The 27,406-nt window shown below is 31.1% G+C and overlaps 3 protein-coding genes across 8 annotated transcripts in view; 2 read left to right on the plus strand and 1 right to left on the minus strand.

Annotated features, from left to right (window-relative positions):
* Positions 1 to 328: 328 nt before the first annotated feature.
* On the plus strand, positions 329 to 9,153 carry LOC141528698 (protein THEM6). 4 transcript variants are annotated; one of them, XM_074244883.1, is made up of 5 exons: positions 329 to 968; positions 1,963 to 2,521; positions 5,945 to 6,159; positions 7,746 to 7,931; positions 8,799 to 9,153. In XM_074244883.1, exons 2-5 carry the CDS (start codon positions 2,365 to 2,367, stop codon positions 8,910 to 8,912), a joined length of 672 nt encoding a protein of 223 aa, XP_074100984.1. In that variant the 5' UTR covers positions 329 to 968; positions 1,963 to 2,364; the 3' UTR covers positions 8,913 to 9,153. The 4 variants fall into 4 exon arrangements, with proteins under 4 accessions (XP_074100984.1, XP_074100985.1, XP_074100988.1 ...); XM_074244884.1 differs by having other exon boundaries at positions 329 to 880; XM_074244887.1 differs by having other exon boundaries at positions 329 to 519.
* A 2,397-nt stretch (positions 9,154 to 11,550) lies between these two features.
* Positions 11,551 to 27,406, minus strand: part of Hiw (MYC binding protein highwire) — a 200,912-nt gene continuing 185,056 nt past the window's right edge. For 2 of the 3 annotated variants that reach the window (XM_074245238.1, XM_074245237.1), the window contains exons 15-23: positions 26,834 to 27,039; positions 26,327 to 26,501; positions 25,899 to 26,247; positions 25,637 to 25,805; positions 24,613 to 24,803; positions 24,383 to 24,448; positions 12,573 to 17,730; positions 11,944 to 12,314; positions 11,551 to 11,863 (exon numbers count right to left, since the gene is read on the minus strand). In XM_074245238.1, the coding sequence (XP_074101339.1) occupies positions 11,748 to 11,863; positions 11,944 to 12,314; positions 12,573 to 17,730; positions 24,383 to 24,448; positions 24,613 to 24,803; positions 25,637 to 25,805; positions 25,899 to 26,247; positions 26,327 to 26,501; positions 26,834 to 27,039 (6,801 nt within the window). In that variant the 3' untranslated portion in view covers positions 11,551 to 11,747. The remainder of the gene's footprint in view (positions 11,864 to 11,943; positions 12,315 to 12,572; positions 17,731 to 24,382; positions 24,449 to 24,612; positions 24,804 to 25,636; positions 25,806 to 25,898; positions 26,248 to 26,326; positions 26,502 to 26,833; positions 27,040 to 27,406) is intronic. The other variant, XM_074245239.1, reaches the window with a different exon arrangement.
* On the plus strand, positions 22,669 to 24,134 carry LOC141528945 (uncharacterized). The gene is made up of 2 exons (XM_074245244.1): positions 22,669 to 23,442; positions 23,815 to 24,134. The coding sequence occupies exon 1, from the start codon at positions 22,696 to 22,698 to the stop codon at positions 23,371 to 23,373; it is 678 nt and encodes a 225-aa protein (XP_074101345.1). The 5' UTR covers positions 22,669 to 22,695; the 3' UTR covers positions 23,374 to 23,442; positions 23,815 to 24,134.

Genomic DNA, 27,406 nt, shown 5'->3' on the forward strand with positions numbered 1-27,406 from the left:
ATTTTACACAATTAAAATCAAATTTTAATTCACCAACAAACAAACTGAATTCCTCTCAAAGCATCAAATAAAAATAACAAAATTAAAAGATGAGATATTAGTCACAGAAAGTAGGACGTGATTTAAATATTTGATCAATTCTTGGGAGAACCCAGCATAAAATATCCTGAACAGGAGTAAGATCACTAGAATTGACGTCAACCCCTCATCTAGTTCCCCTTCCAGGATCAGTACCCCTCGCGAATTGCGCAAGTCCAGTCATCTCCTCAACCTCGCGGGCTGACACTCTGATAACACCCTGATATAACTCAGACAATACTAGACCAGAGAACGGAAAGTGACAGATTAGACGCTTATTTTATAACATAAAACTTTATTAGATTGCAGTACACACTCATACTCATTACTAACAATAATAATAATAATACTCATACTATTGGCTCCAATTGTAGAGTATAGACCCGTAGACCTGTAGACCTTCATCAGACATGTCGTCAGGCATAACTTGTTTGGACTTCGGTGAGTTCACATCGTTCTGCGAGTTCCACTCCCATAATTATCCGCGATTTTAAATTTAGAACTGTAAATATCGCGTATTTTAGTGTGTCGCAGTGGAAAAACGAAAAATGTGTGTGACCAGTTTTTGATGAATATTACTTTATTTTTTAATTAAATAAAGATTAATTAGTTTGAGTTAGTATCGCGGTAATCTTAAAGATTTTCACGGTACAGTGCGTTAAATCATTTTCTTAAAATTCGGGTCAATAAATCAACCGAAAATTGACGGATGATAAGTTCCGTGTTTACTTTTGCGTACAAAGTAAAAGACAAAAAATCGAATTGTTTATGATCGACAAGTGGTAGCCCGATGCAATGATTGGTACGTGCCCTCATACTCAGTGAATTTGTTGCTCAGTTACTTTCACTATCGTGTAAGGAATTTAGAACGAGAATTTACTTGGATTTGTGTAAGCTCGAAATTTGCCGCACTTTAGTTGTCAGTCGTTGATTTGATTTTTTTACAACTGAAAAAATTTTCTTCACATTTACTTCAACAGATTTTTTTATAATTTTTTGTGTAATTATTTGTTTTGATTAAAAAAAAATATAATATAGTAAATATTGTTAATTGATAATTTTACATTCATTATTTTAAGAGATAAGTTAAGATAAAAATTATTTTTACACAAATTTTTAGACTCGTTCATTTTTTTAACTTTACATTGTTTGCTTGTTAAAGTTTGTATTATAATTTTTTTGTTTGGTTGTTCTGAATAAAATCAAAATGTCAAATCGGAGATTTAAAGTTCCACAAAAATAATTGGTAATTTTTTAGTTGATGAAAAAATTTTAATTTTTTAATTTTCTTTAATAATTATTTTAATTTATGATAAAAATGATCATTAAAATTTGTAAAATTAAATTTTTAATTAGTTTTAGAGATTTTTATTTTAACAAAAATTTCTATATCGACTAAAAATTATTTTCTAATTTTTTTCCTAATAGTTAAAATAATCCATTAGAACAAATTTGTATCCAAAAATCTATTTTTTTTTCATAAATCTAAATTAATTATTTTTAAATGATTCAAATAATTTTTTTTTTCATTATTTTATTATTAATAAACTTTAATAAAAAAATTCTAAGCTTTATTTTTATAAGTTGAAATATATACTGAGAAACTAAGCTATTATCAAATTTTTATGATAATAAATTTTTTCTCTCACTTCAGCCTTCTTATAAAAAATTAATTAAAATTTCTGTAAATAATGAATGAATTACTATTCATAGGAAAGTGAATATTTTATTTTTATCTTGAATGAAAAAAAGTTAATTAAAACTTCAACAATATAAACTTTTAATTAATAATTATCTGACTAAAAAAAAATATATATATATATAAATTAAATTAATCAAATAAAAGTATAGTATAAATATTAGTATTGATTTATTTTATTTCAGTGTTGGTAAACAGTGTCTGCTGAAGAAGAATTGACGAAAGCTTGACAGGATGCCGGCATCTCCAGGCGGTGTTATTTTCGGAATAATAATAATAACAAGAATAACTAACGAGATACTGTTGCCGCGAATCGATATCTATGCCACGCACAGACTCATCCGCTCAACTCAGACGCTAGATATTTAATTGCGGTCACATCGTCGTCGTACATCATTAAACAGCGCAGTACCACTGATATATGTATATTAAAAAGTACTGTACCGCATCTGGGTATTTTGGTCCAAATATAAAAGTTATTTCTAAGGAGAAAAAGAAGATAATTATAGAAAAAAAGCGCCTGTGAAAAGGTGCGATGAAGAGAAGAGATTTTAATTGAAAGCGGAATAATTAATAAACAAATAAAAATGATAGCCTGCTGGGTACTTGTCGGCGTATTTGGTACAGTGGTACTTCTATATGCCCTCATAGAGGTGCACTACTTTCTGAGGATGTTTTTAACTGTTCTTCTGGCGAGGTTTTGCAAAAAACCGGTCCACATTTTAGACGAGACTACTGTTTATGGTAAGGATCATTTTATTTTGTTTTTAGATGGTTTTATTGTCGCATGTTCGTTGGCTTCTTGTCTAATATTGTGCACAGCGATTACTTAATACATTGTAGAAAAATTGCAAAATAAAACTCATCAATTTTAACTCATTAAATCTCTTCAGAACAAATTTTACTCCAAAAAGGATTTTATTTATATTATTGATAAAAAAAAATTTATTAATTTATTTAATAAATAAAAATATAAAATAGTTGTTCATTTAGAAATTACGACATGCGTATTTAGAGATATTTAAATTAATACAACCTTTCTATTTAATTTAATACATTAAATAAATTTTAGTCATTAAAAAAAAATTGCATCGATATTTTTAAAAAATTTTTGAATAAATTCTCTTCAAAGTAATTAATTTGTTAAGAAATCATAGAAATTGCGATATGTTAGTTAATGTCGGTAATGTTAAAGTAATTAATTTTATTTAATCAAACGCAGTATGTTAAGAATTTATTATTTATTACTTTTTTATTATGATTTATCAACAAGACTCGAGTGGTACGGAAGGTTTCATACTAACTTTACCAATTCTCTATACCTATACATGTTAAAAATGCAATTTCAAAAATTAATTACTCAAAAACGGTGCAGTGAATTGATCTGAAATTTTGGTGGTGAATTATTAATAAATTTATCTTTCGATAAAAAAAAATCCATAAGTTTTTTAAAATATACTTTTTGCGGAGGTACTACCGTATTTCGTCAGTTATCGTGACCACGCTAGTTTTTGACAGTGTGGGACAATTAATGACAGCTGGACGTCCAAGGAATAGTTTTTTAAAAAATTTTTTTATTTATTCAAATTGCAAAATGTCTTTTAAAAACGTGAAAAAATTTTGTGTTAAATATTTAACACTTTTATATGTAGATTTAATATTCATGGTGTTAAATTAACACAAAAAAATGTTAAATATTTAACATAAAAATTTTTAACACAAAATTTTTTACTGTGTAGTTTTTCTATGACATTTATATGTAAATATTGTTCTACAAGTGCGATAGAAAATAAATAGAAACAATTTTACTTCAATAAATCGCTTGATTTTTGTCAGGGGAGTGTAGAGCACAACCTCATCCGCTTCGTTTATGAGGCGTGCAATAAAATAATCTCTGTAAAATTTAGTTCAATGTTCCAAAAGTCAAATTTTTATAAAAATTCAATTAATATTTATAAAATTAAATTTAAGAATTTTTTCAATTAATAATTTATTAAATGAAACTTATTTTAGCTAAATAAAAAAATTTTTTAGATCAAAAACTCCGTATCCGGATTAAAATTTATATACACTCCGTTAAAAAAAATTCTAGACTTTTTAAAAAATTAGGAGTGTACAGTGTACACTGTACACAACATTTGTATTTTTTTTAATCTGTTGTATGTGTACAAGAATCCTTATAACTTGTAAGTATAAGTCGATAGCCTTGACCCTAACGAGGAAGTGATGAAAGTATTATTGCGATCAATATAATTACACGCAAGTCTTTGATAAATAATTATAAATTATATAAACATAAGGATTAAATGAATGTGTTATTGTTATTATTTATTACTGGCTATATGAGTGCTCACCGCTGAGGACACAATTAACGATATTGCGAAATAGTTAATCCGTGAAAAAATTTGTAATTTGGAAAATTGGTTTTACATTTACATTAACACTTCCTTAAGCTCATAATTTTAAAAAATAATTTATTGCAATTATTTGTCGATATTTTTTCCTAGCGGAAATTCCAATAATTTTTTTAAATTATTTATCAATTTTCTAACTTTATTATCTTGAAAAATAATTAACAATTACAATTGATTTTTTAATGCAATCATAAATATTAAACATACACTTCCTTTGATCACAATCAGATAATAATAATTATTTATGATTGATGTTTGTATTTAATAAAAAATAACTCAATTCAAACTGTAAGTTCTTTAGATATTCGTCAATGTAAATGTCAATCGAACGTCCTCGATTAATTTTTTACATAATACTTAATCGTTTCTTTTTTACAAACTACTTAATCAGCTTTTAAATCACTGGAGAAAAAAGAGTAATTTATATTGAAACTGTCTAATCGAAATTCTATTTGAAGTGAAGGTGAAAGTGAATTTTTTATTTTAGATTAGTTGCATTAGAAGTTAGAAGAAAGTTTTTTTGTTTTGACACCTTGATCAGGGTACTAATTGTAATTGTAATTGTATGTATTTATCCTATTGTGTATGTATACAGAAAAAATTAAATTATATGATTTACAATACAAAATTTTGAGTGCTAATCATCTAATATAATAGTAATTTTTGTTCAGTGTAGAAATAATTAGTTTTAAAATTTTGTAATCGGAATCGATAATCATTTAATGAAACTTTCTATAATAAGTATTCTAAAATTTTTTATTTTAATTGTAGTAGTTATGATTGAGGATGATAATAATTACTATTGAGTACACAGAAAAAAAAATTTCTTGAATCAAGAAATTTTTAAGGAAGACCAAAGTTATTTTGGAGCAAGAAGAAATTTACTTGGCTTAAAAAAATTAAACTTCGTTCAAGAAATTTTCAATCTTCCTTAAGATTTTCTTGAGGATGATTTTTTATATGAAATTTAAATTAACTTAAATAATAACTACACTGAAAAAAAAAGATTCTTGATTGGAGTGTAAATTTTCTTGGCTCAAGAAAATATCAAGGAAGATTGAAAATTTCTTGAATGAAGTCAAAGTTTCTTAAGCTAAGAAAATTTCTCTTTGCTCCAAAATAAATTTGTTTTTTTTTTTTTTGTGTATATTATAGTTTGTAATGGTCACTGTTACCATCCCTCAACTATTCCTATTATAAATATTTTTTTCAAGATTTAAAAGTCTACAGTAAATTTAACAATAGTAAATTTTAAATTTAACGAGTAAATTATGATAAATATTATTAATATTAAATAACAACATTTATCGTATTAATGATATTTATAAATATTTTGAAAAATAAAATTAGACAACTGTTATTAATACAAATAATTATAAATAAAATGATATGGTTGGTAGATACTTTAATAGAAAATGTTTATTTAATAACTTGAGTAGTATCAATTCTTATCGAGTTAAATTAAAAAACCCGAGTCGAAAAAATGAATTTAGATGAGTTTAAGGTCATCAGCAGTAATTAATATAAATAAAATGATAGAGATGGTAAATACTTAAATAGATTATTTATTTAATAACTTAATTTCTAATTAGTGTAAGTATAATTATCGTCGGAACTAAAATGAAAAAAAAAAAAAAAATATTCGAAAAAATGGCGCGAATTTCAGATTCGTCCTTTTAACTACGTCAAGAAATTACTGAATATTTTATAAATCATTTTTTTATTATATCTTAATAATTTTTTATTTTTACAGGACTCTGTACAACAACAGACTTAGATACTCTGCTCTATCACATGAACAATTCACGGTATTTACGAGAGTTGGATTTTGCTCGCGCAGATTTTTATGAGAGGACGAGTTTGTACCGCGAAATTTGCTCCCAAGGCAAAGGAGTAGTCCAAGGAGCTGTGACTATTCGCTACAGGAGATTTTTAAAGCCTTTATCCTTATTCAAAATAAAATCCAAGGTTAGTTTTTTATTTTTTCATGGATTGTAAATTTTGAATTTTTTTGGAATTTTTATTATTTTTTATTCTCTTAAAAAAAAAATGGATATTTCACTAATTCAGTAAACCTCGCAAAAGTTTACATAAGTGTAAGATAAAAGGCAAATTGATAAACTAAATAAGTAAACAATAACGCACGTTAAAAGTTAAACCAATGCGTCATACTCTTTACCCGGAATAAAGAATCAGTTTATCGCGAAATAAATTTCTGTATACTTAAAATCCTGTAGAATGTTTCGACCTTGAGCCTACGGAAATCGACGATAATATTTCTTTTTTACTTCTATGTTTATCTTTATTTTTTATTCGATACTTTTTTTAATACCAATGATAAGTTGACATCATTATTTATTTTTTATAACTTATAAATGTCTTTAATTATAATGCTTCGTTTTATTCATACTTACAACTATACTCAAGGCTTAAACGTTTACATTCTTACACTTTTAGACTCGTGTGAATATGTGGGATGTGTTTTTGCAAAATCACATTTATATTATTGATTAGCATGATTCGCTCATTATGATTCTTATCTGAGTAAGTTCTGATACTTTATATTAATCCGAGTCCTTGATTTTTATTACGTTGACGATGCACTTTAATGTGAGGAGGAATCGCTCAATTTTAATAAAAATCTTAGTCTTTTATAGTCATACATTTTTTTTTTTTCTAACAATTTATTGTCTGGTGACAGAACTTTAAACTTTGCAATGAAAAGTCACGAGTGACTCAGAATTATTTTATAGCTGATTATTATTATTATCATTAATTCTTATTACCTTATTAACTATTGTATCTATTAGTAATTAAAATTTCCTATATTGTTATTTTAATTGAAGAAATTTTCCAATTGAGTCATTTTCCATTTAAAGTAAATAATTATTACACAATGTTGTTATTTATTTAAAAGTGTTGAGTGGGCAATTTTATTTTCATTTTTTATTGTGTAATTATAACTCATTCTAAATATTTCACGATTAAAAATTAAAACAAAGATTATATAATAATCATATAAAATATTGGAACATTTTTTTAAGTGACAAAATTTTTAATTAAAGAAACAGTTTTTTTTTTTTCCAAATTGAATGGCATTATTTGTTTTTGTCTTATTTTGTTGTACCAAAAATTTTTTTCAGTACAAAAAGGCACAAATTCAGATTAAGACTTTTAAACTCATTTTAAGTATAATTAAAAACAAATTTCTTAACTATAAATCAATTTTTTTGTTGAAAATTTTATAATTTCTTAAAAACTTTTTTTTTTGTGATTTTCTAACTTTTTTTTTAAAAACTTCCTTTTTTTTTTTATTTCATTTTTTTTCCTAATTTAAAAAATTTTTTTTTAACTTTGTTAAGAACTCCGTAATTTCTTCAAAATTCAAAAATAATACAAAATCTAAATAAATATAAACCATTTAAAATGCTCAAATTTTGGTTCAGATCTTTTTTATAATACTAAATTAAACCAAAAAAAAAAAATGCCATTCGGTAGCCGAAATGGAAGTAGATTCCTTACTTATTTATTCATTTATATACATTTTTTTATAGATTATATACTGGGATGATAAATCGATATTTATGGAACACAAATTCGTAACACCTCATGACGATTTCGTCCGAGCGATAGCAGTATGCCGGCAGCGATTATTGGACTGCAGTGCTGAAGCTGTTATGTCGACGCTGTTAGATCGCGAGGTCAAACAGAACGGAAGCGTCGAGGGTGGAGTTCCCCAGGTACTAAATTTCTACCTTTATCCACACTTTACTCATAACGTCACAATCTTTATTGCATCGCTTTAGTCATTATCATTATCATAACATAGCCACCTTCCCTCTATTCATAGAACAAGCATGATTAGATCGTATATCATCATAAATGGACTATATCGACAATCTATATCGAGCATTATAGAGTTCCTTTTATTTCACGACCTCGATGGTAACAATTACCATCGCAAATTATAATAGTTATCATCTAAACTAACTTAAATTTTACATAAAAAATCATTATCGTCGATAGTAATTGTTACCATTCTCAATTATAATTACAATTAAAATTAAAAATATTAGAAAACTTTATAATAGAAAGTTCTATTAGATCCACTTTTATAATTTAGATGAAAAATATAAAAATATATCATGTAAGCAAACTATTCGTAACGTGATTGGTCAAATATATCAAAGACATAAAAATATATGCAAACTTTAAATTCATGCGCGCGCTTGCGCGCGCAAATTCAAATTCTAGTAATTATTCATTTTAATTCCAAAATTATAAAATTAATTATTTAAAAAGGGGACAAATTTTAGTACTATTTTAAATGATTAGCACTGAAAATTTTGTATTGTAAAAAATATAATTTAATTTTGTCCTTGGAAATATAATTTATAAAATCAAGTTCATCCTACACTACCTAGAAAAAAAAAAAAAAAAGTAAGATTAAAATCCGTCATTAATTTTCTAGTTAGTGGTATCGATTTGTATAAATAAAGGGTCTTTTACCCTCGCTGCTTGCTAAAAGCTTTTTTCTAACGAAATGACATTTCATTTTTTTTTGTGATTGTAATGATGAAATATTAATGATGTGTTGTTTATTTCAGACACATGTGAGACCGGAAATGCCGTTAGAAGTAGCCAAATGGCTGGAGAGTAATGACATCTCTTCGGCAATTTTGAGAGGAACTGAGACCAGCTCTGTTGTCACGGCAACTTAATTTAATAATTGTTTACATTGATAAATAATAAAATTATTTATTGACCGATCTCTCGCAAAAGCGGTTTAATTATCAAACTATACATATTAAATATTGCATATTGATAATATTTTAATAAATGAATTGTAAATTATTTTTAATGTGAGACCGTTTAAAAACGACCATTATTAATCTTGTGTAATTTTATTATGTACATATGGTTATGTATTATATATTAAAGTACTTGTATGTTAAATATCAATGATAATTTTTCTTTATTTTTCTAATGAAATGTTCTCTGATGGCTAGCTTTTTTTTGCAAGTCTTTGACTACCGTTAGTTGCAATTAATTTAAAATTATCTTTGCAATAAGTCTTTCTGCTGTTTTATGTGAAAAATAATTGCTGTAAATTTTACGTAATGTCGTTCTAAATCAAAGTTGTATACAATTTGAAGAAAATTTACTACAAGAATTGGAAACAAAGTTAACATTAAGTTTTCAGTCAACCCTTTTACTACAATTTTACTGAAAGAACTTGCAATTAAGTCTTGATTCAAAATTGTAGAGCAACTTATTATCAATTTTACTGAAACTCTTGCTTTTTTAACTCTTAAATAATTAACTTTATTAAAATTTATAATAAAATAATAATCAATGTCCTCTTTTAGATATAAATTTAATTTCATTTTAAATATCTTAAATCGATTTTCAAAAATTAATTCGGTGCTTAAACTATGAAATTCTTTGTAATTCTCAAATCTGCAAGAAATAAGCAAGCATACCTTAACATCAACTTTATGATAATTTTTCACTGATCAACAGTTGTCATCAAAATGACAAAAATTTACACAGGGAAAAAAATTTACTTAAATCAAGTAAATAATTTCGAAAAAATTCATCTTCTTTATTCGCGTAGAAAAATTCTAAAATTAAGAAATTTTTCTTGGTTTGAGTAAATTTTACTTGATTCAAGAATTTTACATCTTAATTCAAGTTAATTTATTTTTGTGGCTTAAGAATTTTTCTTTGGATACAAGTTAATTTTTTCTTTCATTGTACGGCCGCAATTTAAATGAAATTTACCAATCAAACTTGTAATTAAATTTTCTTTTAACTTTACTACAACTTGACTGAAATACTTTCACAGCAAGTCTTGACGTCAAATTAAGTAACTTAATTGAAACCGCTTACTTTTCCAACTCTTTCCGATAAGTTGGCTTCAAATTGCGGGGGTAGATTAACAAGTTTCAGTTAAGGTGGAAATTAGGGTGTTATCTTACCAATAGTCGGGGAAGTTGAGACGAAAATTATCCAACAATAATCAAATAGTTTACATTACAATCCCCCCAAGTCATAAATCATTATTTAACTATATATTTAATGATTTCCAGATGGCGTTCATATGGACTTGAAATTAATTCTAAACGAACTACACGGAAAGAACAAGATGACACTGAATATCATCCCAGATTATACTCAGTGATATCTGTAGTAAAAAAAAATTTCAGATAGTAACTAGTATAATCCAGATTACAATGAGTATAATCCAGATATCACCCAGTATAATCTGGATTATACTAGCTACTATTTGAAAAAATTTTTCACTACAGATATCACTGAGTATAATCTGGGATGATATTCAGTGTCATCTTGTTCTTGCCGTGTAACTCATAAAATAGAAAAAAAAGTAAATGTCAGCTCGATTGAAGTTAAATAAATAACTAAATTAAAATTTTTTAAAATTAATTTATTTTTTCATTTAATTTACAGAGTAAATTCCACCAATAAAGTCAAGGCAATTTTATATTGCCAAAATAAAAAAAAAAATCTTTAGTTTACTTATGCAATATTAGAAATGCATTATCCACAAAAATTTATTTTTATAATAATTTCAAACTATAATTACTTTACTTATCATTATTACATTATTGTAATAATGAAAATCAATGCACATTATTTTTGTTTCCAAAAAACCCAATATTTTATACAGCGTCGTGTGAGCGATTTATTTATTATTGTATTGAAAAGTATAAAAAAAAATAACAATAATTATAATAATAAATAGACATTTAAAAACAAAGTGTGACACATTTATCTTTGTACTTTTAATCGTACATATTAATAATATTTTTAAATAGTTTGTTACTTGGTATTATCTTTATTATTATTATTATTTGAAAGTCTTCGGCAATGGTAAACATAACGACAGCAAGTATTCAATAGATTTAAAGACTTAATTTATAAAAAGCAAAGCAAAAAAATTAAAAAATTCTAAAATTAATTTAAAACAAATTTCTTCTAATTAAATTCTATTGATTACGCTGCCATTACGTAAAAATTCACTTGATTAATAATTAAAAATCTAGATTCTTCTTATGGCCATTCTTCATTTATATCATTTAAATATTATTACTAATATTAAATTAATGTTATTATAATAGATTAAATAGCTTTTTAATTTATCAATCATTATGCAATTCACGCTAACAATTCCGCACACTCAAACATCAACAAAAAAAAAATTATTAGACGAAATTGTTTAAATAAAATTCAATAATTCTTGTCAATAAACGCAATATTGTACACACTAAAATCTCTGTTAAATTATTACAATATATTTTTAATTTTCAGTCGTTTAAATCATTTAGTTATTCAATCGTTCTTTAATATTATTTTTTTATTATTATTATATTCATTATTATTATTTTAAAAAAATTCAGCAACCCAGCAATTAAGACTTTTAAATTTAAGTAGATTGTTAAAAATTTGAGAATCTGTCCAGAGACACAGCAGTGTCTTGCGCCAAGTACACGCGTAAGTAGCGGGTAAAATTTTCAGCGTATTTTTTTTTTTGTTTAGAATGTGTGCGCGTTACGACAAATTCCACAGCCAAGAGCAAATTCTTCGCCTGTTGGTGGATGTTTCACATGAAGCGGACATTCATCGCCTTCTAGTTGTTTCCCTCGTGGACCTGTTAAAATAAATGATTTTAATTTACAAATTAAATTCAAATAGGGCAAAAATATCAGATATTGAATTTGATAAATTTACCAGCTGGACATGAAGGCAATTCGCTTTTGGAAATATTGGTAACCCGTTGGAAGTCGTCGTGGCATGGATTACAGAAATGTGTGGTTCCAAAGCAGAAGAAGACGGCCGTCGAACAGCAGTACCGACATTTGTACTCGAGGAAGTCAGCTCCATGCTTGGGACACATCTGAGCCCTTGCCACGTCGCTGCAACCCCCGCAAACCAATTCCGTGGGGTCGAAGGTTTCGCCACCTAGTTGAGTGTCACAACGTGCTTCACCTCCATAGTAAGCCTTCTGACACTTGTAACACACGTAGTAAGCATACCGGTCCATAGCATACGCTGCTGGGTCCTTGTGGTAACGTCCTCCAGGTGCAGTCACGGCTTCAGCTCTGAAAATTATCAGTCATAAGTAAACGAATCAACTATTTTTTTTTTTTTTAATTAACACCACTGTGTTTATGCAGAAAATTTTGTTAATTTTTTTTAAAGTAATTTTTTATATCAAATCGTTTGGTAATTAATTTTTAAAATTCACGAATTAGTTTATTGATATTAAAAATTAAAATCGATAAGTTTTTTTTTTTTTTTTTTTTTTTTTTTTTTTATTATCCTAAGTAACAGATCCTTTAATGAATTAAAAAACTTACTTATGTAGCCCTTCATACTCCAGCCGCATGAGCGCCTTCCTCTTGACATCCGTGTAGAGTTCCTTGATACTGGTCAGTTGGTCCACCAGGGTGGGATGCTCGATTGGAACTTTACAAATAGGACAAAAAGAAAAGCCAAAAGTAATCCTTGGTCCAACCCACCTCTTCATCAAAACATTGCGACAGCAATGTAAATGAAAAACATGCCCGCATTGGAGCTGAATAGCCGGCGCACACGACAAAGCCTCAGTGAAACATATCATGCACATGTCATCAGCATCCTGCTTCAAATCACTAGTCGCCTGACAACGATGCAAGCATGGCAAACAATTTTTTTCATTTCTGACTCCGCCACAAATGTGACCACACGAATGAATCTTACTGCAGGCATTTTTGGCGTGCTCCTGACAATCATGATCCGAGCAAACATTTCCAATAGCCAGTAGCCCAGAATTTCCCGTAGTTCCACAAAAACGGCAGACCCCAGAAGTGCCGACGGGTTTTGTTGGTGTGCCATCGCGGAATTCCACCAGCGCTTTCAGCGTCCGACTGTCAGCGAGGGCGAGAATCCAAAAGAGCTTAGTTCTGCCGCACCCCTCGTGAAGATCCACCCGGATAGCTTCCTCCTCTTCTTTGCATACCTGCCGGATATGCATCCTAGTTCGCCGATGCAAATGCAGCACGCGATCACAGTCTGCGCACAAATTACCGCAAACATTGCACTGAATTATCGCAGTGGTTTCCTCATCGTCGTGGTTACTGCAGGTGGGGCGAGGTGGTGGCGGTTGTCCGTCCATGCCGGCATTCCATTGCCCCGAAGACAGACGCTCGACGTGGTCAGAATCTAATACACAGAGGGAAGACAGTGCGAGCCACAGTGTGGGTGTGTGCAGACACTCACTGGGCTCACGACGTTTCTCGTCCAACCGCGTCAAGTTCAATATATTTTCAGCTATCGCGGCTTTTGTCACCGCTGCCCACGTGTCTGATAATTTACCCGTCGCCATGTCTTTCAGCAGCTGGATAATAACTTCCGCGAGTTTTCTAGTCATACATCCACGCAGCCACCATCTGGAACCGACGTAGCTCTTTGGGTGGATGCTAGTGGCCAGTGAAACTGTTTGCAAAGCCTTGCCGTTGTTCTCCTTTCCTTTAATCTTAACTTGGACCGCCAAGGTTTTGGCAATGCAGCTCAAAAACACATCCAGGATACCCGCGGCGTGTTCATCGAAGTTAGAAGCGCTCGCGTTTCCGCTATTCGTCACTGAAACTATGCTGAAGTCCGACGGAGGCAGTCGTTCGACTCCCAGTACATTCGCAAAATGCTCTGGCTTTATTTCTGGCAAGATTCTGCGCAATAATGAAGTAACTTGGCGTTGAACGCGCGCTGATCCAGTGTGAAGAAGACTCAGTATGTCTTTTATCAAGCCGTACTGGTGCGAAAGATAGTTTCTGCCCACCGCGCTACCACTCAACGCCAGAACCATTGACAGCATTTCAAAGCAGTAAGTGTCTGAAGCTTTAGGAACATCACTTGATTCGCTAAGAATACTGTTTGCTGGAGTCGGCGAGCAAAGAAGTAGCTCCCACTCTTCACGCAGCCTGATAGTTTCCTTCCTGATCGCTTGGACAATGTGGCTGCAAACTTGCTTCTGCAAATGGGTCAACTTACTGCGGCTGAATAAAATTCCTACCATGTGCTCACGAAGGTCATTGCTCTCCTCTAATTCATCATTAGCTTCAGACTCTTGCTGCTGCCGTCTTTGAGGCATCATTTCACCCTGAATTAACTTTCCAAAAACTTGAGAAGTTATCAGCCGGAATACTTTGAGAGTTTCGGCTTCGCAGTTATGCTGCTGAATCGTCTGGGTGCTCAATTGCTTCCCAATTTTCAAAGGCTCACCTTCAGTTTCTCCTAGCACGCGAATCTGCCTTACTCTCAGTGAATTATCGGGACCTTTGAACTCCAGGCCGATGATTATATGGCGAGGATCGGTGATAGGACAGCTGACCCACCCAGCAGACCGGCTTTCAATCTCCACTGTCTTCAACTTAATCATTTCGTCGACATTGACCCCCAACTGGAATGTCACACTGGAGACTTTGTGAGTCAAGTCGCGGCAATTGTCAATGTGGATGTAAATCATCCTTGGGAATGTATGGGCACTGCAAATAATACTGATTGTCTTGGTCTTGTTCCTGTCCTCATCTCCAGACTCCCAGAATGTCTCGGTTGAGTTATCAGTCAAGTGTCCTATCATCGCTTGCCTGCTAGAGCCTTTTATTTCCACTCCAGCAGTCAAATCCTTCAACGCCTCAACCAACGCAGTTATCGGCTGAGAAAACGTAGACTGGTGGCTTTCATGCATGCTCATAGTTACGTCTTCCTCCTCCTCGGACCTTGAAAGAATCTTGCTGATGTTACTGAAGACGTGGCTCCGGTGCAGAAACATGTGATCCGCCGCAGTGAATTTGATCCCCCAGCATTGAACCGCGGCCTGTTGAAGAGGCGATCCGGGAGGAGGCAGCAGCATCAAGTCAGCGATTGTCTGCAGCAAAGTGTGGAAGACATTGGGCAGCGGATTAATCGCTTCTCCAGCGATCGCCAGGTCGCTCAAAGGATGCTCGTAGACTCCCGTCATATCAAGATCCTCTTTGCGTTCCACGTGGTTGTCTACTTCTACGTCCAAGTCCGGAGTGGCGGGTGTCAAAAATGCCATAAACCACCACAGCAGATCATGTAGGCCCATTGGCTGCGTCACGCTCCTCAAGAGCCAATTGAACGCTTGCATGGCATAAATCCTACAGGCAGACCGACGTAGCGCTTGTTTCATAGCAAGCTGCAAGTGTTGGAGGTTGTGCTGCTGCAAAACGAACAACATAACGGGTCTTGTTAGCATCTCAACGCGGTCTACGCTGGAAATTTCTTCCTGATTGACTGCAACGATTGCTGATTGGTCCATCGACGGAACTAACTTTTGCAGCGCCGCTGACGGATAGCAAAGCAACGACGAACCAGCCTCGGTGTTCATTTCACTGCTGCTGTTGTTGCGCTTTCGCATCATTACTACGCGTCCGTCATTGCTGTTTCGTGCCCAAGGAGCGCCAGTTGACATTGAAACTGACCTGTGAAACGCTCCAACGCCTGTTCCGCGTCTTGTACCTTCACTGTCGCTGTCACTCATCGGACATTCGGATAACGGACGACCATTGCTGCCGTAGTTGCAGCTGTAATTATTGTAATTAGCCTCATAATTTCCTTGACTGTTTTGCCGGCGCAGCGTTTCTTCGTAGTAGCGCTCTTCATTCAACGCGCTTGAGGAGTGATGGACACCCAGCGCCTGCAAGCATTGGAACGGTCCAGTAGGCGGAAACGGTCCGGCCGCAACCTCTGGCGGACTGTAATTCTCAGCTACTGACGTCAGTGTTTGCGACGGCCTGCGTTGCTGCTTGGGAATACTGACGCCTGCAGCGCTAGAGAGGTCCAACAAAAACATCGCGTTGTTCTTCATCACGATATGCGCGTCATTGCTACTGGGACTGTTTATCGGTGATAAAAATGTCTTGATACCTTTGCGCCTTGCCGTAGCGGGTAAATTCGTTCCGTTTAGAAGTTTTTTATTACCCATTTTGTTCCTCCGTATTTGCAAGTAATTATCGCGACACTCATCGCAAATTAAATACCAGCATGTACCACCAAAATCACTATCACCGCAGTTTCCCGCCCACCCAGAACAGTAATTACCGACATTATTGTATCCCATACCACCGGAATGCCATCCACAACCTGGATGCATTGTCTTCATATGATAAGTTATCGGGTGGGGAAACATTTGTCCGCAAAGCTCGCATGTTGTTTCCAATTCTCCGGTATTTTCTCCAGCAGAAAATCCAAATTTGTTCATTATTTTGTTCAAGTCTTTTTTCTTTTTAGTCATTTTTTTATATTTATCCTTAGCATTAGGAATATTTACACTAGACATTTTATCATCTTTGATTTCTTTATTATCCCTATCTCTATCCTTATCCTTCTCTTTATCAACACTAGACTTCTTTGGCGTCTTGAGCAGCTGAAAATGTGAAATAGGACTCGGAAACATAGTTTGTTCTTCAATAGCTTGAATGCAATTGCCACTCAGTTCTTCCCAGAGAAACACGAGACTCTTCAACGCCGGGGGAAGAACAGCAACCGTATGAGTTTCAGGCAAAGCCATAAGTTTGTTGCTCGAAACTTCTTCTTTGATCGTCACTGCGGGGTTTGTTATTGCCTCCTGCTTTTTGTTACGATTGCGATTGGCGTTTGCATTGGCAGCAGACCGAGTCAATGCCTCGAGAGTGCTTGGCTGGATGTGGAGATAATTTCCCGCTGTGGTGACTTCAACAGAATGCCTTTGTCTCGCCCGTTGTTCTTTCGTAAGCTCGTCTTTGTTCTTATCCGTTTTGTCGTGGATAACCGGCTGCCGGGTGACCACCAGCGCTCCGTTTTTGGGCAAAGCCGGGTGGAACTTCAGGAAACTTGCGCAGGCCATTGCGTCATGAACAATGCCCTCGTGCCAAAGAAAAGCTGCGAAAACGGCACGAAGACACTCGGCTACTGACGGACTCATCGCTTCTTTCACTTTGTCATTGTTCAGATTCAACATTCGCGCGGTGCTGGGTGATGATTGTTGGGACTGAACGTTTGCTGAAGATATGGCACGTTTCGTCCGCGTTTTTGCAATTTTCATGTGACTGCGACGCGTCACTTTCGGAGAGTGACGGTCGTCTTTTCCTGAGGCCCCGATGCTGAAGTGGCCCTTCATTGTCATCGCGTTTTCAGGACTAGTTTGGGTTTGAGCTTGAGATACTTTCTTTGTAGGCGTCTCGTTTGAATTTTGATTTTGATATTGGTTCTGATGGTGGTGGGGCGTTTGAGGAACCGGTTCCTGGGTTGGTTCTTTTCGTGGCGTATCGGGGGGACTCGCGATACTGCCCTCTGAGCGCATTTGAAGGGAACTACAGCTGGGACTGGGTGAAATATCGCGGGTATTTGCTGCGCTGCTTATTCCGCTTGGTGACGCTGATGGATCACGTGTCAGGCTACTGACTAAGGCACTTGTGTCACTTTGGGTTGAGCCTCGACGGTGGGACGCTCCGCTGTCCAACATTCCACCTGATACTTTGAAACAGAAAAATTTTCATCATTTTTTTTTTGACCTGATTTTTTTGTACAAATAAAAATTTATTGTCTCGATATTTTTTTTTTTTTTTTTATGAAATTTCAAATCATTTAAATGGACTTTGTCTATCGGCTTGTTTAGTTAGTTCGTAGTTTCTTTTTTATTTCAATATAAAATTTTTTTTACAGCGTATTGACCGAAAAAAATTCATCTACAAATATAAATTGAAGGGGACGTTTTTTTTTAACAAAAAAAAATTTTTTTTTTATACTTTTATAAAAATTTTTTGTAAAAAAAATAAAGTCATATTTTTTTCTCAGACTTAAAAATTTTTTTTTAAATCATTGCTTGATAGCAGAATTTTTTTTTTTATTTTCTTTTTAACTAGAATGAGAATAAATGCCAAAAACTATTTGGAAAATATATTCTACTTTTGAGCTGATTTTAAAAGAATAATTTACATGTTTAAAAAAAAATATATTAATATATTTTGACCGATAAACGCCTGGAGGATTTCATCGGTTTTAAAGTCAGCGTTCTTTTGAGTGAAAGTAGAAAGGAAGGAGATATAAAAGATTGATTATCAAAATAAAAGTATTGGCATCTCGGATAAAATATATATAAAAAAAAATGTTTACAAGGTCCTTGTGAGGCATCAAATTCCTTTATAATGGTCATTTAAGTTTAATCGATTGTAGAAATCTTAACAGCTGCAAAATTATATGTAAATTTACAAAATATTCATTTTTATTCATTCTAAATTGTTTTTTTTTTACATAACTTATTAACATGCACTTATATATTATAAAATTATGTAGAATTAAAATCTTGTAATTTAAAAATTTTACAATAGATGCTAATTATTGCATGCTTCAAAACGTGAAACTCTAAGTTGCTTTGTGATTGTATACAATAATTTAACTTTTAATATTAATCATAATACTAGCAAAAAAATTTTAATCGATAAAAGTTCTTTGGTATAATAAATCTGCGTAACTTTATAAAACTGATAAATAGAAAAAGTTAATAAGAAAAAAACATTTATTCGATAACTTTATTCACTGGTTTTTACTTTTTTATTTATAATTTTAGTGACTTATTTAAGTAATTCACTTTTTATAAACTTTTTAACAATACATTCATAACTTTTCTCCAGTATCCTCATTTTATTTTAATCAAATTGATCTTAGTAAAAAAAAAAAAAAAAATCGTCTCAAAATTTTAATGTGTGTGTGTTAAAGAGTAATTTATATTCATTTCAAGACTTATAATTGAAATCAAAAAATTTTTTTGTTTTTGATATATTTTTTTTTGAAAAGTACATAAAAAATCGAACGATTTAAAAAAAAAAAAAAAAAGTTAAAAATCACAATTTTTCAAAGAATTTATAAATATTTTTGAAAATTTGTTAAAATTGTGAAAATCAACTTTTTTTTTAAATTGTTCATTTTTTTTCTATAAAAAAAATATATCAAAATAAAAAATAATTTTTCATTCAAAAAAATTAAAAATTAAAGTGGTAGACGCCACTTTTAAATAATTACCAAAAAAACTACTATCTTTAACAAAAAATTATTTACTTATACAAACTTTTGTTCAACAAACTAACTTTTTAAAGCTGATAAACTCTTTTTAAATGATAATAACACATGAATAAACATGCATTAAAAATATAAAATGATCAATAATAATAATAAAAAGTATTAAAATACACAAAAGAAGCAAATAGCACCCTCAAAGCATATCGCGCTTTGGATGTGCGATACTTTGATACAAATCCGTGGAAAAAAGTTTTATAAATTAAATACAAATGAATAAATATTGAAAAACAATATCTCTTTGAATTTCGCAACGTTATTTTATTTATTTAAAATAATATTTTCGGACTAGTAAATATTTTTTTTTTTTTTACAATAAACAAAAGTAAAAAAAGACGCGTATCATACGGATTACACGAAATTTAAATACAGGTATATGATATGTATGGAATAATCACAGTACAAACAGAGAGAATATAGACAATATATTCTATATTGTACAGGCATGGACAAGTATAACGTAGAACGTAATTATTGGAGTCTAAATAATGCAATTGGTACATTGGATTTAACAAGAGGAACCACTTTACATAATACCGTGATGATGTTGTCATGTTTATGTGGATATATATAACTAACTCTGGGTTAAGTTTGTTCGGTACATGTTACACGGTATAGTACTGTATAGAGATAACATAGTGATAGTATTAGTATTGGTATTAGTATTAGTTTAACGTTAGTGATCTTACCTAAAGGGGAGAGCCCGACACTTCGGGGGGAGCCGCAGTGCAAGGGGCTGCTACCAGCACTCCCTCCCCCTTCAATCAAACTTCTCCCACCTAGTAAGTTGTTAATTAATTTTCAGTGTTGATAAGTGTCATGATCATGAATGTTCATAAGCACTATTTTATATTATGTATGCAATATTATATTAGTATTAATTACGTATTAGGAAATTCGATTACCTAAGTTATTATCCCAAGACAAAATATCTCTCACGGCTAATTGGATCATCGTAATTTATTATTATAATTATCAAATTCTAAATATGTTGTCTATGCTAATAAACTTCATCCCGTTGATTAATGATTATTTATTGTTGAGTAAACTTCATTATCTTTGAATAATTAATAATTAATTTATTGGAAATTAATGAAACAGGTATGTCGTATCGTACATTTATAAATCACAGATAAATTTAACAAACGATTTTTTTTAATCTTTTCAATTTATCTCGTTAATTAATGTATGCTGATGAAAAAAAAAAAAAAAATTAACTTGATTCAAGAAAGTAGAGCTCAGTTTAAAAAAAATTTTTTAAGGAGTAGATCTCATCTCAAATAAAGTATTAAAAGTTTTAAATAAAGAAATTTTTTTGACTAAAATAAATATTCTCGGTTAAAAATTTTTTTTTCTTTTATACGGAAAGAACAAGATGATACTGGATATCATCCCAGATTATACCCAAATAACAAAAAAATTATTAAATAATTAGACTTTGAGAAAAAAAATTTTTTAAATAAATTCAAATCTTTTTTTTTGACATTCATTTTTTTAATAGAGATATTTTAGTTTTTTTTGACTAAAAATAAGTAAAAAATTTCTTTTTTTACACAAAACTAACTAGTTTTTTTTTTTTCATTTGCTTCAAAATTCTTTAATTTAAACTTAAACTTCTTCAGTCAGTATATCAATTGAACAAAATAATAATTAAAAAAAAAAAAGGAACTATATTTCTTCATAATAGTTAATAAAAATTCAATAAAACATTTTTTTTAATTTAAAATACCAATATAAATTGCTTTTGATTTAAAATAATGAATAAATTCTTTCTATCTATAATTAATTTTTGTAAAATATTTCTTAATTAAAACCATATCAAGTTAATATTTCATAAAAATGTATTGGACAAAAGATAAATTAATGTCAACAATAAATAAAAATTCAAAACCTTGTTTTATGGGGGATAGCCACTGTAAAATTTCGGAAAAAAAATTTTTTTTTTTTTTTCATTAAACTGAAGTTTATATATTCAAAATTATGTATTTCAAATTTTATAGAAAAATTCCGAATAGTTTTCGAGTTATAGTCATTTTTATAAGAGCGCGTCGATTGACCGTTTTACGCGCGGCGCTTCGACGAAAACGTCGCCTGCTCGCTCCGTCTTTGATTCGTACGGGTTGGCGATTGTTTTCCCTCACGATTGTCAACCGTTACAATTATTTGACTTTTAACGTATATTTTTTCTTATTGTTGAGATACTGTACCTCATAGTTTAGTTGTTTTGTATGAATACACACTCGTTCTTTAATTTATTGAGTTTCTTAGTGTACTCGTTATTGTTTACTTACTTATTTTTTTTAAATCTTCTGATCTTTTTTTTTTGTTTATTTAACAAAAAAATTTGTTAAATAATGGATCGTAAACAAAGTAAAGTTATTAAAAACGAAAGAAAACTGCCAAACGACAGGAAAAAATTTAATCGACCGCTCAACAGATATGAAACTGAAAAAATACTGGCTCTCAACGACGTGATAGTGCTTCCAAGAGGAAATTATCACAAAAATCTGATTATACAATTGATTCGAGTATTAGCTACAAAATTATAAATTTTTTTCGATATTTAATTTACTAAGTGGCTGTGTATCGTGTAAAAAGTGTGGTGGTGATGTAAACTTTACTGAGACAAGTATTCGAGGATTAGGTTTTAAACTAGTTGTGAATTGCAAAAATGTGATCCAGTTTTGATAAATTCATGTCCACTCATCAAGAATGCATATGAAATTAATCGCCGTTTCATCTTTGCAATGCGGATAATTGGTATTGGGTTATCTGGAGCTGAAAGATTTTGTGCTTTCATGGATTTACCACGACCAATGTTCCATAGCTTTTACGATCGTCTGGTCACACAAATCAGAAATGCAGCTAGAAACTGTTGTGATTTAGTGTTGAAAAAAGCTGCTAAAGAAGAAATCCAAGAAACCTGCAAGCATTTAAAATCCAATGACATTCCTGGAATTTCTGTCTCCGGTGACGGTAGTTGGAAGAAAAGAGGGTTTAAATCTTCATTTGGTATATCTTCTCTAATTGGTTACTTCACTGGCAAAATCGTAGATGTAAGTATGAAATCCAGTTATTGTAAGATGTGTGCGCTAATGAGCTCAAAAAAGGAACAGCTGAATACGATCAATTTATGCAAGACCATGCTCTAGACTGTCCAATAAACCATGAAAATTCTTCTGGACAAATGGAGGTAGATGGAATAAAAGAGATGTTTATGCGATCAGAGTTATTACATAACGTTAAGTATGTAAACTATATAGGTGATGGTGACACTAAAACGTATAAAAATATTTGTGATGCTAAACCGTATGGGGACATGGTGAAGATAAAAAAAAGGAATGTATTAATCACGTGCAAAAACGAATGGGCAGTCGACTAAGGGCTTTGAAGAAGCAACGAACTAACAAGAAGACAAAAACAGGAAAAGAAGAAAATACACAGAAAAGTTTAGGTGGGAAAGGTCGATTAACGGACAAAGCAATTAATGAATTTACAAAGTATTATGGTTTAGCAATCAGACGTCATTCTAATGATGTTGATGAGATGTATAATGCTATTTGGCAAACATTTTATCACAAGTTTTCATCACCCGAAGATCCGCAGCATTTTCTTTGTCCTGAAGGTGCAAATTCGTGGTGTCAATTTCAAAAAGCTGTGGCAACAAATACTTTGGACTCATTAGTTGAAAAACCACCACTTCCTGCAGATATTGCGGAAGCTTTAATACCGATTTATGAAGATCTATCGAATCCAGAGTTATTGGAACGATGTGTCGGTGGGTTTACACAAAATAATAATGAAAGCTTCAATGCATTAGTGTGGCAGCTCGCCCCAAAAACAAATTCTTCTTATTCCCTTATTGTTGAAATAGCTTTATATATTTCAACAATTACATTCAATGATGGGGCTCTAGCAACTCTGAAGATATTAGAGAATCTCGATGTTAAAGTAGGACCAACACTCTACTCATACTGCGCTGAGCGCGACGCTACTCGGGTTAAAGCTGCTGAAAGCCGCATGGAAACGGCCAGTAAAAAATAAAAAAGTCAAGGTCAATACTAAAGATAAGGAGGAAGAACCCTCATATGGCCCAGGACTTGATAGTTTGATGTGAGTATGAATATTTTGTGAAAGACTAGATTTTAAAGTTGCGAGAATCTTCTTAAAACTTTACTCGCGTTTTTCTCAAAACGACTTTTTCAAACTTTCCGGTACTGTAACTTTCGTAAATATGAACCGATTCTCAATTTTTTTGTTTCCCCGTATTCGTCTACTTAGTGGCTATCGTCGCACGTAGGGGATTTTGAAAATTTTAATTTTTAAGATTTTTAAGGCTGTTTGAGTCCAAAAATGAGGAAAAAAAGACGAAAAAATTTTCAATATGGCGCCATTTTTTCTCAAATCAAAATTTTCAAAATCCCCTACGTGCGACGATAGCGACATTCCTATAGATTAAAATGCCGTTTGGTTTTTTTGTTTCAGATAATCCGTTTTTGAGTTACAGTACCGGCAATGGAGGGGGAAATTTTTTTGGTGCTCTACAAAAATGTTTATAACTTTGTGATAACAAAATATTTTTGAATAAAAATTTAGGAGAATTATCCTCAACATATACTTTATAAAACAAAAAAAACCCGATCCCCAAATTCCTTTATTATCCTAGTAAAAAAAATTCCCGAAAATTGCCTATTTTTTCCAGCGTCACAGTGGCTATCCCCCTTATATCTCGGAAACAAATGTGTAAAAGCTTTTGTTATTAAAAATTGTTTTAGAATTTTCATTTTTTTTTTTTTTTCCCAATATTATAGAATTTTTTTAAAAAATATTTTGTCTGAGGATAAAACATTACTCTAATTAATGTGTAAAAATGATAATCAATGATTTTCAAAGTACCTAGTGAATAATGAATAATGAAATTTCTACTCAAAGGACTTGAACCTTAAATCAGGATTTTGTCTCACAAAAAAACCGAAACTCAAACTAAAATAAAAAAAAAAAAAGTAGTGATAATTATTAATTTATTTTTGTTGTCAAAAAGCAAATCAAGTACCTGGAGCATTAGCGACAGGAGGAATGAGACAATTGCCAGAACCAGCAGGCTGACGACTGGGTCCAGCTAATTATAAAATCAATATTTAAACTTGTTTTTAAATAACAAAAAGCTACACTTTTTTGTTAATAATAAATCTAGTACTAATATTATGGATAGTTCAATTAAGTAGTAATAATTAATAAAATAAAAAAACAAGCAGTAAACAAAAATATATACGTTGTACATACCAGGTATCGCAACCGGACTAGAAGACCTGCTGTGCAATCTCGGAGACCCACCTTGAGGGTTTTTAGGCGATGAACTTCTTGATAACCTTCGAGGAGTTTCTGGCGGGGTTGCGCCGTTACCATTAGCGCGGCTTTCGCCCATTGCTTTTACCAATTCTTTTACCGATACGCCGACAAATTCAGAAAAATCCCTGTAATTTTTTTAATTTATACTTATTTTATTAATTTATAAACTTATTATATTAAATTACAGATATTACAAGGGCGTAGACTAGTAAAATTCAAAGGTACACGGAAAGAACAAGATGACACTGTATATCATCCCAGATTATACTCAGTGATATCTATGGTGAAAAAAAATTTCAGATAGTAGCTAGTATAATCCAGATTATACTGGGTGATATCTGGATTATACTAATTGTAATCTGGATTATACTAGCTACTATCTGAAATTTTTTTTTCACTCAGTATAATCTGGGATGATATTCAGTGTCATCTTGTTCTTTCCGTGTAAGGTCAAAAGTTATAAATGAAAATAAAAAATTATTTGATTTTAGAAAAATAATTTTTGAAATTTAAGGTCATTTTTCTCAAAGAAAATTTTGTTTTTACCTAAAAATTCATAAATTTTATCATAGTAGCAGCCGACTCTTGCTTTAAAATTATTTGTTTATTTTTTTTAACAAAAATTTTAAAATCATTTCAAATTATTCATTGATTTTTTTTTAACGATCAAAATAGATCTAGACTTAAGGGGTTACATGGGTTTCCTCCGGGAAGAAATGGTTTATTTTTAACAATTTCAGTTAATAGAAAAAATCAAATATTTAATTCAAACTTTTTACTGTCTTAAAGATATATATTTAATAACAAATTACTGAAAAAAGAAAATCATAATTGGATTTTTGGCAGAAGAAATTAAGCCTGTAATTGTTCAAAATTTATAGAAAAAAACATTTAAACATTTTAATACGCCCTTACAGTATCTGCATGCGATTATCAATATCTCTCAACAATTTTTTACCTTCCGGAACTTCTCTTGTCCCCTTTATCATCACCCCTGAGCCATTTCTGCAATGCACTAAACTTACCGCTGCCCTCGCGTTCTCTATCTTTAGCAACGCGATCTTTCGAATGGACTTTGCTGTATTTTGGAGAAACGTCGTTTTTCTCTAAATTATATTTATCGCTCCCTAAAAAAATAAAAATGAAATTTATCAGACTTTGCGCATTGAATTTTTCACGTAAACGCGAATGTGGATGCGAAAAATAAACTAAAAAGTCACCTGGCGAGCTTTGGCTCCGAGATTTAAAGACAAATGGATTAATACTTTCCCCGGGATCGCTGTTGCCAGCGATAGTGGCTGAAAAATTGGGCGTCGAGAATGCGAATCCGTCGTGACTGCCGGAAGGAATTGAAAAATCAAACCCTTTGTTTACGGGTGATTTTGTTGTAGTTTCAACGGTAATTGGAGTACGTTTTTCCGGTGGCTCATTTTCACTATCGTGTTTAGCTTTCATGTGTATTGTCCCGTGCTTGTCAATAGCCAGCGACCAAGCCTCGCCGGGATTGAAGCAGTACTTTGAGGCTGAGTCTTCGTCAATGCGAATCCACGTTCCATCACCGTTCACCCACTTAATTTATCATTATTAATAAGTAATAAGATATAAAAAGTAATTTAAAAAAACTCAATATTTTAATCAATGTACTTACATATTCCTCGATATTAATAGAGTCTCCAAGAGCTAACATACCAACAGGAGCAGCTTTTAAACTTGGCCTACTTCTTATATTGTGTCCAGAAGCGCCAGCTTTTGTAACAACCATTATCCTTTCTCCGTTTATCGCCGTCCAGCCCCAATCGCTTATTCCAATATTCTTCCTTTTGCTTCAATAATTCATTCATTGTTTCATAATTATAAAAATTTTGGTAAATCCTAATGTACATGTCTTAAGCGCTCGTGTCATACCCGAATGATTTAATACAATTTTTTATTAAAACCCTAAATACCATTTAAAATTTTTTAGACATTCTAAATTTCGTTAAATTTTTTTTAAACTAATTTTTTACATCAAATTATTCAGTAATTAATTAAAAAATTTATGAAATTAGTTTATTAATGTTTATCTTTAATTGAGTTGAAATCAATGAGTTTTTATTTTTAAATGACAGTTTTTTGCACTTATGGCATGCAACATCAAATATTAGAATTTTCTTACTCTTCTGAAGACTCTAAACGCTTTCGTAAAGATACTTCTTTACGAACTTGGTCGAGAATTGACTTTGGCTCATCTATTGGTACTAAAAAACTTTTTCCTAAATGCTGATTGTAACCAAGACACCAGGCTTCTGTGTAACCTTTGCTACAGTAGTTTTTAATCGTCTCCGAATTTAATCGCAACCATACTCCATCGTCATTGTGAATCTGAATATTTATTAATTAGTTATTTTTTATCAGAAATTATTTTGTCAGAATTTTTAACAAAATTCATATTATTTTTGATAATAGTATTTGATAAAAATTTAAATATCAAAAATAAAACGGAAATGCTGATAATTTAAAAAAAATTCATTTTTTTATGATTTCTTTCTTTTAAATAATAGTAAACGAGTAACCACACAATTTTTTCGATTATAGTGATTTTAAAGGTAATTTAAGAAAAAAATTTCTTTTCATGAATTAATAAAAAATATGCAACTTTATATATATAAAAAAAAAAAAAAAGGTCATTATTTAATGTTAATTGTTTTTATTTTTTTTATCAAATTGATCAATTTTTTTTCAATTGTTC

Source organism: Cotesia typhae, unplaced genomic scaffold (genome assembly GCF_013202065.1).
Source record: "Cotesia typhae breed Kobodo isofemale line unplaced genomic scaffold, CoteBio_Ctyphae contig_44, whole genome shotgun sequence".
In the NCBI taxonomy this organism is placed as follows: Eukaryota; Metazoa; Arthropoda; class Insecta; order Hymenoptera; family Braconidae; genus Cotesia; species Cotesia typhae.

Bases quoted from the DNA above. Each gene is read 5' to 3' on its own strand.
- LOC141528698 (XM_074244883.1), top strand. From the start codon at position 2,365: ATGATAGCCTGCTGGGTACTTGTCGGCGTATTTGGTACAGTGGTACTT. The intron at 2,522-5,944 runs GTAAGGATCATT...TTATTTTTACAG, and splicing joins AGACGAGACTACTGTTTATG to GACTCTGTACAACAACAGAC. The intron at 6,160-7,745 runs GTTAGTTTTTTA...ATTTTTTTATAG, and splicing joins TATTCAAAATAAAATCCAAG to ATTATATACTGGGATGATAA.
- LOC141528945 (XM_074245244.1), top strand. From the start codon at position 22,696: ATGGGCAGTCGACTAAGGGCTTTGAAGAAGCAACGAACTAACAAGAAG.